We start from the raw sequence: 11166 nt of genomic DNA, 5'->3' as shown, positions 1-11166 counted from the left end.
ACATATTTACTTGTTACTTTCAATACATCCAATCTTCTTTAAGATTTGTACCTTCCAATATATTTATTAAAGTATATTTTACTATCCACAATTATTGCATGGGCAAGGAAAATCATACATACAAATTAGAAAAAAACTATCAAAACGGCCCACGGACTACGAAATGTCATTCTTTCCATCATTTTTATTACTCTCAAATTTAAAAAATTGAATGACTTAATTTTGTGATAAATTTCCCCTGTACGAAAGTTGTTTTTACATAACCGTTTCTGATGCGTTCTGTCCGGTTCTGATGCGCCAGAGATGAATTAAGCGGTTACCGAGGCAAAGACCAATAACCATGAGCGAATACAAAAACGCTTCTAGACTAATTTAAACTTGTCTTGCTCATCACGCTTTAAGACTAAAAAAGACTCCCAAAAAAGGTATTAATGGTCGGCGGAAACTCCGTTTGCTTGGCCCCCAAGTTTTTATGCCGACAAAACCAACGCCGACAGCACCAACTACATATTCAATCTCATCTCCTCTCTCTCGGCACTCTCCTAACGCTCAAGCCCTACAATCTCTTAAACTATCGATATCAGTTTTCCTCGTTTAGATTCAAAATCAATTGTCGATGGCGCTTCTGTTGGGCCCTCCAGAGATCTGCAATTTCATTTGTACGGAAACTAGAACAACCGGGGAAGGCAACAATGATTTTATGGACATGCTGCGGCGGGGCATGGTGATGGAAGGAACCCATCTGATGGGAAGGACGGAGAATTTTTCTCCAACCTATTTGTCTTCAGGGGATGCCTGCCTCGACTTTTTCTTCCACGTTGTGCCGGACACTCCGTCTGAGAGGGTAACACAGTTGCTGGAAGCCGCCTGGAAGCAAAATCCTCTAACCGCTCTGAAGCTCGTCTGTCAATTGAGAGGGGTCAGAGGAATGGGTAAATCCGACCGGGAGGGATTCTATGCCGCCGCCTGTTGGATGCATTCTAACCACCCGAAAACCCTCCTCGCCAATCTCTCCGTCTTTGCTGAATTCGGGTACCTGAAAGATCTTCCTGAGATACTTTTCCGTATACTGCAAGGGCTCCAACAGACTGATCGAAGAAGGGCCCAGAGAGCGAAGGACAAGAGCGACTATTTTGCCCGGAAGGGCGCTGCCGCAAGAGAGGCCAAAAAGCGCGGGACTCTCAAGCCCAGAGAAGAGAGAATTGCAGCAGATTTGTTGGAAGGAAAGCAGAAAAGCGCAGCAGCAAGGGTTTCTAGGAGGAAAAAATTGATGGAAGATGCGTGGAAAGCCCTGAAACGGTACTCCAACGATTCACAGTACAGAGCACTGCACGATGAAATAGCCCAGCATTTCGCCAATTTACTGGCAAAGGACTTGGAGGCGCTTAACTCGGGCAAATTGAGGGCCATAAGCCTAGCCGCAAAATGGTGCCCTTCTCTCGATTCCTCGTACGATCTTTCCATTCTTCTCTGCGAAAACATTGCGCGAAGAGTTTTCCCGCGCGAAGAGTATTTTGATGTGGTGGATGAGCGGCATTATGCCTACAGGGTCCGCTGCAAAAAGCCATGCAGTTGCCCAAGGTGTTTATGAGTGCGAATTTGTGGAGTGAATTACCATACACCAGAGTGGCCTCTGTGGCAATGAAGAATTGCAAGGAGCTCTTTATCAAGCACGACACGGACAGATTTGCCCTGTTTCTTGCAGACGTGAAAAGCGGAAAAAAGAAAATAGCGGCCGGTGCGCTGCTTCCCCATGAGATCGTTGAACAAGCCGTTCAGTCGGAAGGCAACGATGAGGTAGCAGAGCTTCAGTGGCTGCGAATGGTCGAAGACATGACCAGGGAAGGGAAGCTGTCTGACAGCTTGGCGGTGTGTGACGTGTCAGGCAGCATGGAAGGACTTCCCATGCAAGTCTGCATTGCTCTCGGATTGCTCGTTTCGGAAATGAGCGCCGAACCCTGGAAAGGCCACTTAATCACCTTCAGCGCGAATCCGGAGCTGCACTTGGTACAGGGCGACACTCTGGCGGAGAAATATAGATTTACTGAGAATATGGAGTGGAATATGAATACTGATTTTCAGAAAGTTTTTGATGTGATTCTCAGCATGGCCTGCGAATGCAAGTTGCAGCCAGAGAAAATGATTAAACAGTTGTTTGTGTTCAGTGACATGGAATTCAATGAAGCGTCCATAAATCCGTGGAAAACAGATTACATGGCGATAAAGAGGAAATATAAAGAGGCAGGGTATGGGGCGCCTCCGAGGATCGTTTTTTGGAACCTCCGTAATTCGCAGAGCACGCCGGTGATTAAAGACGAAGAGGGCGTTGCACTGGTGAGCGGATATTCCAAGAACCTGCTCAAATTGTTCTTGAATAACGGGGAGATTAATCCAATGCTAGTGCTCAAGCAGGCAATTGAAGGGAAATTGTTCCAAAAATTGGTTGTCCTCGATTGAAACAGGTTTCAATCCTCGTTTATTTCAACAATTCAATTTTGAGTATGTATGTGATTGTAATTTGTAAATATCGAAATAATATACTTTTTATAACTATTTAGGTAAAAGTTTCACGTGGGCTTCAATTTAGTTGAATGGGTGTTCATGTATGAAAATAGGAAACAATGTTGAGCTTAGAGCTTATGCAATTAGAAGTTTGAAATTTTAACTTACTTTCGAAAGGAGATACAGGGACCTATTCTAACAAGTGAATTCTGAATTAGTTTCTCTAAGGCTCTGTTTGGAGCACGGCCAATAGCTTCCCAGAACCTCAATGTTGTTTCCAGGTTCTCTTTCCTAACAAGAAAACAGACAATGCCTAGAAATATTTCAATTTCATGAGACTCAAGACCTTGCGTACTTACGCAGAGGCGCCTGTGGATGTTCTGGTCAATACTGTTTTCTAAATGCCTTATAGATTCATCCCAATAACTGGTTTCAGTCTTGTCATATAAGGATGCTACAGCTACTTCAAGCAAAAGAGGAATTCCCTGGCAAGATTTTGCAATCTTTATAGACCGGTCTTCATAGTCATCATCAGGATCTATTCTGAGAAATGCATGCCAGCTCAATAACTCAATACTCTGCTCAAATCCTCTGGATGTTAGGATAAGTCTAGTCCCAGGTGCAAGCGAATCCACATTAAGGGCTTCTAGTTGCCCGGAATGGTCAACATCATCCAAGATAACAAGTGCTCTAATGGATCTTAAATGAGCTTTCATCAGTGCCTTACCATGGTCAACACTTTCCACAAGAATATCATGTCTTGAAAGGTCTTTCAAAATCCGTTTCTCCAATTTGCGTAACTCCTTTGCCTTAACAGGACCAACAAAGCTACGAGCCGGAAATTTGGGGCCAATGCTATTGAAAATAGCTTTGGCGAGGGTGGTCTTCCCAATTCCACCCGTACCATAGATAGCTACCACCATTTTTAGTCTCTCTGATTTTAGCTCGAGCTTCTCTCTCAGATCTTGCATGCGTTGCTCCAGCCCAACAACATGACTTCTAAATTCTCTATAATTTTCTTAGTGCCTATAGTATGAAACTCTTGGATAAGGATTTCATCCCCTAAATTTCCCTTGGCTGGATGAATTTTTCCTTTAGATCTTATTCTCATGGAAATAAGTTTTATTTTAGCACATACGCAAAACTAGATGTCCATGGGTCTCTTAACCCATCGGTGTACTACACATATAGTCAAGCAATAGAACTAATGTGGGGAAATGTTACCATAGAGCATGAATTTGACATATGCATGAATAAACCCAAGATCTATGGAGTTTTTCTACCCATACATCCTTCCAAGTGATAAAATAAAATTGTGACCTTTTCTTATTTCAAGACAGAACATGTGCTATAATGGAATTATCCTAGGGTGACTATAGACTAATAAGTGTTCACATTATAACACTTGAGGAATGTATGTCTAGATATCAAACACTTAGTCAAGTACTCACAGAGCACACCAGAAAGCAAAATTCCAAATCCCCTAGCTGCTGTGAGCAATAGGAAAACAGGGGGCAAGCAATACTCAGCTGGAATGCCAAGATCCATTGGCCGCTCCATCCCGTACCCACAAACGCAAAGCCAACACCGTGGAAGTGAGAACAGACATTCCGGAGTGTCACCTGAAACAGGGGATCTCCAAACCAACACAAATCCTCGTTCTAAGGGCAGTACACTGTGACATAAACTGAGGCCAGCCAAAGCAAACTCGCTAAGCCAGGAGAAAAGCCCCTTACCGCTTCATCTTCATCTACATCAGAATCCCCCCATCTTCTGGAATTCCATCGCCATCTGAAGCCCTAGTCTTCCTTTCGCTCCCTCCACTCTCTGTCCCCATCTATGGCAGCAAATGGTTTACAAGTAATTAATTGATCGAATAATTACCTTATCTACACTATCGGCCTTCTTATTTTAGAAATAGCATAAGGTTAGCCTTGAAAAATAGTAATCTTGAAGTAGATTTAATGTTATAAATCAATAAATAGTTGTCTAGTATATTGATTAATGTTTTTTTTTTGTTTTAGATTATTTTATATACTGATTAACTGCTATAAGAAATTTTTATATCTTGAAATAATTGATGGATATGTAGGCTTTTGTTAATATGGACAAGCTAAACTGAGTAAAACGGGGTTGCCTTGTTTCCCATGATTTAACTACAGACTAGTGAGTGTATGCGTTGCTTAGTAGATAAATAAATAAATAAATGATAACGAACTTAATAAATAAACTATTAAATTAATTTTGAACTAAGACTTAATAAATAAACTATTAAATTAATTTTGAACTAAGATTAAACTAAAGCAATTAGGTTGAACTTCATTAAACTAATTAAACTAATTAAACTATTAAATTAATTTTGAATTTAAAGTTAATTTAAATTATCTTTAGTAGATTAAACGAAATTAATCTAATGGAAGTTTTATGAATTAACTAAACTTAATTAATTTATCTTTAATAGATTAAACTAAAATAAATAAAAACTACTTAACTGAATACATTTAATTAACTAAACGAAATTAATCTAATGGAAGTTTTATGAATTAACTAAACTTAATTAATTTATCTTTAATAGATTAAACTAAAATAAATAAAAACTACTTAACTGAATACATTTAATTAAACCTATTTAAACTTAATTAAATTAAAATTACTTAATAATGAATAATAATACTTAATTAATTACACTAAAATCAAATAAATAAATATTAATTAATTAGATTAATCTTAATTAATAATTAAGAACAATACTTAATTAATTAACTTAAAATTAAATAATTAAATGTAATAAAATTCATTAGATGAAACTAAATAAATATAATTATACTTTATTAAATTATACTAAATAGGTCAAAGTAAATTATACTTTATTAAATAATTTAAATTATACTTTATTAAATAATTTAAATTATATTTTATTAAATAATTTGAATTATAGTTTATTAAATAGTTTAAATTATACTTTATTAAATAGTTTAAATTATATTTTATTAAATGATTTAAATTATACTTTATGAAATAATTTAAATTATACTTTATTAAATGAAATAAATTAAAATGAATTATTCGAAATCAATGAAACTTAATTAAAAAATCAAATAAAACTTAATTAAAAATATTCAATTAAACTTAATTGTAGAAATTCAATTTAACTTAATTAAAAAAATTCAAATAAATCAATAAAATCAATATTAATTAATTAGATTAATCTTAATTAATAATCAAGAACAATACTTAATTAATTAAATTAAAATGTAATAAAATTCATAAGATGAAACTAAATAAATATAACTTTGTTAAATTATACTAAATAGGTCGAAGCAAATTATACTTTATTAAATAATTTAAATTATACTTTATTAAATGATTTAAATTATAGTTTATTAAATGAATTAAATTATAGTTTATTAAATAATTTAAATTATACTTTATTAAATAGTTTAAATGACAATTTATTAAATAGTTTAAATTAGACTTTATTAAATAGTTAAATTAGACTTTATTAAATAATTTAAATTATACTTTATTAAATAATTTAAATTATACTTTATTAAATAATTTAAATTAAAATGAATTATTTGAAATCAATGAAACTTAATTTAAAAAATCAAATAAAAATTAATTAAAAAAATTCAATTAAACTTAATTAAAAAAATTCAATTAAACTTTATTAAATAAATGGAATTAAACTTAAGTTATTATAATTAAAATATTTAATCACATAAAATTTTAATTAATTACATTAAAATCAAATAAATCGATAAAATAAATATTAATTAATTAGATTAATCTTAATTAATAATCAAGAACAAAACTTAATTAATTAACTTAAAATTATATAATTAAATGTAATAAAATTCATTAGATGAAACTAAATAAATAAAATTATACTTTATTAAATTATACTAAATAGGTCAAAGTAAATTATACTTTATTAAATGAATTAAATTAAACTTAATTATTGGAAATCAATGAAACTTAATTAAATGAATTAAATTCAACTTAATTAACAAAAGTCAAATAAAACTTAATCCAAAAAACTTTAATTAAATTTTATTAAAAAAATGAAATTAAACTTTATTAAATAAATTCAATTCAATTTTATTGAATAAATAAAATAAAACTTAATTAAAAAAATTTAGTTACATTTAAATAATTAAATTAAATTAGACTTAAGCTATTTAATTAAATTAAACTTAATTAATAATAAATAATAATACCTAATTAATTATTTACATTAAAATTAAATAAATTAAATTAATTAATTAAATGAAACTTCATTAAATGAATTAAATTAAACATAATTAAAACAATTAAATTAAACTTTATGAAATAAATTAAATTAAATTTTATTAAATAAATTAAATTAAATTTTCTTAAATTTAGTTAAATTAAACTTTATGAAATAAATTCAATTAAACTTAATTAAATAACGTAAGTTTTATGTGATTAAATATTTTAATTTTAATTATATTAAACTTAAAAAAATTAGATTAATATTCTTTAAATAAATAGAACATAATAATATTTCATTGAAAAATTAAATATAATTTAATGAAAAAGATTAAAATAAATTTTATTAAATAAATTAAAGTTAATTAAATTGTACTTAACAACTTAAATTATTTGGAAACGTGATGGTAGTTCAATAGTGGACAACTTTTACGAGCGAAACAATTAGGTCAATCATTTGAAATAATGAAACAACGAGTAGTTAGATCTTGGATTCGATTTCTACCTTTATCAAAATTTCAAACCTAACTAAAAAAATTAAGTGAAACTTCATTGCTTCAATTAAATTTAACTTAATTAGTTAAACCAAATCAAACTTAATTACATCAAACACAATTAAATAAATAAAAATTAACTTAATAACTTAAATTAATTTCAACTTAGTTAAATTAAATAAATAAATCTTACCTAAATTAAATAAATGAATAGTAAACTAATCTTCTTGAAATAAATTAATTTTAATGAAACAAACTAAATTAAACTTAATTATATATATTTAAGATAATAATAATAAATAATAATAATAATAATAATAATAATAATTTTAGAAGTAAAGAATAGTCTATTTGAAATCAAATGAAATGTAAACTAATAAATATTTTTACATTAAACATTATTCAATGTTTTTTTTGTGATAAAAGTGGTGAACCACAATAATTTTATTAATATTAAAACCTGATTTGATAGCTCCTAAGGGAAAGAATCAGGAAAGAAAACCATGAAACCCATAAAATCCCATGCAACCAATACATATATCTCGAGGGAGATCAAAATTTCTCCATTGGAAATTGACATGAAAAATTGTTGCCTTTATTCGAAGATGTCAATTTGTAGGAAAAAATGAGGAAAAACATCGCACCCTATCTATGCTTCACTATTTAAAGAGAAAAGTAGAAAATACAGTTACACAATCTGTTCAACCCATTTAGAAAATTAAACTTTTATTGAAATCATTGTAACATTTAAAAAAAAATCTAAAATAGTGGACAACTTTTATGAACGAAACAATTAGGTCAATCATTTGAAATAATGAAACAACGAGTAGTTAGATCTTTGATTCGATTTCTACCTTTATCAAATTTTTGAAGACAACGAGAGGACATACTAGTAATACATTTCAATGCATGACTAATTTTTACCTAAGAATATGTAAATGTAGTGTTTATAACAAGAAGCATGAAATTTCACTCATAAAATCCTTCATGAATATAATTTTTTTCATACATATTTACTTGTTACTTTCAATACATCAAATCTTCTTTAAGATTTGTACCTTCCAATATATTTATTAAAGTATATTTTACTATCCACAATTATTGCATGGTCAAGGAAAATCATACATACAAATTAGAAAAAAACTATCAAAACGGCCCACGGACTACGAAATGTCATTCTTTCCATCATTTTTATTACTCTCAAATTTAAAAAATTGAATGAATTAATTTTGTGATAAATTTCCCCTGTACGAAAGTTGTTTTTACATAACCGTTTCCGATGCGTTCTGTCCGGTTCTGATGCGCCAGAGATGAATTAAGCGTTACCGAGGCAAAGACCAATAACCATGAGCGAATACAAAAACGCTTCTAGACTAATTTAAACTTGTCTTGCTCATCACGCTTTAAGACTAAAAAAGACTCCCAAAAAAGGTCTTAATGGTCGGCGGAAACTCCGTTTGCTTGGCCCCCAAGTTTTTATGCCGACAAAACCAACGCCGACAGCACCAACTACATATTCAATCTCATCTCCTCTCTCTCGGCACTCTCCTAACGCTCAAGCCCTACAATCTCTTAAACTATCGATATCAGTTTTCCTCGTTTAGATTCAAAATCAATTGTCGATGGCGCTTCTGTTGGGCCCTCCAGAGATCTGCAATTTCATTTGTACGGAAACTAGAACAACCGGGGAAGGCAACAATGATTTTATGGACATGCTGCGGCGGGGCATGGTGATGGAAGGAACCCATCTGATGGGAAGGACAGAGAATTTTTCTCCAACCTATTTGTCTTCAGGGGACGCCTGCCTCGACTTTTTCTTTCACGTCGTGCCGGACACTCCGTCTGAGAAGGTAACCCAATTGCTGGAAGCTGCATGGAAGCAAAACCCTCTCACTGCTCTGAAGCTGGTCTCTCAATTGAGAGGGGTCCGAGGAACGGGCAAATCCGACCGAGAGGGATTCTACGCTGCCGCCTGTTGGATGCATTCTCACCACCCCAAAACCCTCCTTGCCAATCTCTCCACCTTTGCTGAATTCGGGTACCTGAAAGATCTCCCCGAGATACTTCTCCGCATACTGCAAGGGCCCCAACAGACTGATCGAAGAAGGGCCCAGAAGGCGGCGCACAAGAAGAAGATCGACCTTGCCAAAGTCAGATTTAAGCGAAGGCGTGGGAGCTCCGGCTATTTTGCCCGGAAGGGCGCCGCTGCAAGAGAGGCCAAAAAGCGTGGAACTCTCAAGCCCAGAGAAGAGAGGATCGCAGCACAGTTGTTGGAAGGAAAGCAGAAAAGCCAAGCAGCAAGGGTTTCTAAGAGGCAAAAGTTGATGGAAGATGCGTCGAGAGCCCTGAAACGCTACTCCAATGATGCACAGTACAGAGCACTGCATGATGCAACAGCCCAGCATTTCGCCAATTTACTTGCACAGGACTTGGATGTGCTTCACTCCGGCAACGTGAGGACCATAACCCTAGCCGCAAAATGGTGCCCTTCTCTCGACTCCTCGTACGATCTTTCCACTCTTCTCTGCGAAAACATTGCGCGAAGAGTTTTCCCGCGTGAAGAGTACCCCGATGTGGCAGATGAGAGGCATTATGCCTATAGGGTCCGCGACAGGCTGAGGAAACAAGTGCTGGTTCCGCTGCGGAAAGCCATGCAGTTGCCTGAGGTGTATATGAGCGCGAATTTGTGGAGCGAATTGCCATACACTAGAGTGGCCTCTGTAGCAATGAAGAATTACAAGAAGCTCTTTGTCAAGCACGACTCAGACAGATTCGCCCAATTTCTTGCAGATGTGGAAAGCGGTGAAAAGAAAATAGCGGCTGGAGCGCTGCTTCCCCATGAGATCGTTGAACAAGCGCTTGAGTCGGAGGGCAACGATAAGGTAGCAGAGCTTCAGTGGCTACGAATGGTGGAAGACATGACCAGGGAAGGGAATCTATCTGACAGCCTGGCGGTGTGTGACGTGTCAGGCAGCATGAGTGGACTTCCCATGCAAGTCTGCATTGCTCTTGGACTGCTCGTTTCGGAAATGAGCGCCGAACCCTGGAAAGGCCACGTAATCACCTTTAGCGCGAACCCGGAGCTGCACTTGGTCAAGGGCGACACTCTGGCGGAGAAATACAGATTTACAGAGAAAATGGATTGGGGTATGAATACTGATTTTCAAAAAGTTTTTGGTGTGATTCTCAGCATGGCCTGCAAATGCAAGCTCCAGCCAGAGAAAATGATTAAACAGTTGTTTGTGTTGAGTGACATGGAATTCGACCAAGCTTCGTTAAATCCATGGGAAACAGATTACATGGCAATAAAGAGGAAATATAAAGAGGCAGGGTATGGGGCGCCTCCGAGGATCGTGTTTTGGAACCTTCGTGATTCACAGAGCACGCCGGTGATTAAAGAGGAAGAGGGCGTTGCAATGATGAGCGGATATTCCAAGAACCTGCTCAAATTGTTCTTGAACAATGGGGAGATAAATCCAATGCTAGTGCTAAAGCAGGCAATTGAAGGGAAATTGTTCCAACAATTGGTTGTCCTCGATTGAAACTGTCTTATTTTATTTCGAGGATTCAATTTTGAATGTGTGTGATTGTAATTTGTAAATATTGAAATATTATACTTTTAAAAAATATTTAGGTAAATGTTTATGTGGGTTTCAATTTGGTTGAATGGGTGCTCATGTATGAAAATAGGAAACAATGTTGAACTTATATAATTAGAAGTTTTTTATTTTTTTAATTTTTATTTAAAGCTGTTATTAGAGTAATAAAATCAACGTTCAAGGTAAAATATTAATATTATAAAAGTTGTATATTTTAAAATCTGAGAAAAAAAGTATATTAAACATCATATCAAGCAAATATCTTATTATTTAGATTGTATATTTGTACATTATTTTTTTAAGGTATAAAGTGTATATCTTGCACTCTTACATCTTCA

At 34.0% G+C, this 11166-nt stretch overlaps 2 protein-coding genes and 1 pseudogene across 2 annotated transcripts; 2 read left to right on the top strand and 1 right to left on the bottom strand.

The window, feature by feature from the left end:
• Positions 1 to 393: 393 nt before the first annotated feature.
• On the top strand, positions 394 to 2617 carry LOC131859640 (uncharacterized; annotated as a pseudogene).
• A 49-nt stretch (positions 2618 to 2666) lies between these two features.
• Positions 2667 to 3425, bottom strand: LOC131858969 (TMV resistance protein N-like). The gene has a single exon (XM_059212467.1). It carries the CDS (start codon positions 3423 to 3425, stop codon positions 2667 to 2669), a length of 759 nt encoding a protein of 252 aa, XP_059068450.1.
• Positions 3426 to 8691: 5266 nt separating this feature from the next.
• On the top strand, positions 8692 to 10807 carry LOC131033098 (uncharacterized). Its single transcript, XM_057964232.2, has one exon. The coding sequence runs from the start codon at positions 8852 to 8854 to the stop codon at positions 10769 to 10771; it is 1920 nt and encodes a 639-aa protein (XP_057820215.2). The 5' UTR covers positions 8692 to 8851; the 3' UTR covers positions 10772 to 10807.
• Positions 10808 to 11166: the final 359 nt, after the last annotated feature.

The sequence above is a fragment of the Cryptomeria japonica genome, chromosome 10 (genome assembly GCF_030272615.1).
Source record: "Cryptomeria japonica chromosome 10, Sugi_1.0, whole genome shotgun sequence".
NCBI classification, from domain to species: Eukaryota; Viridiplantae; Streptophyta; class Pinopsida; order Cupressales; family Cupressaceae; genus Cryptomeria; species Cryptomeria japonica.
This window is presented reverse-complemented; position numbering and strand designations above follow the sequence as displayed.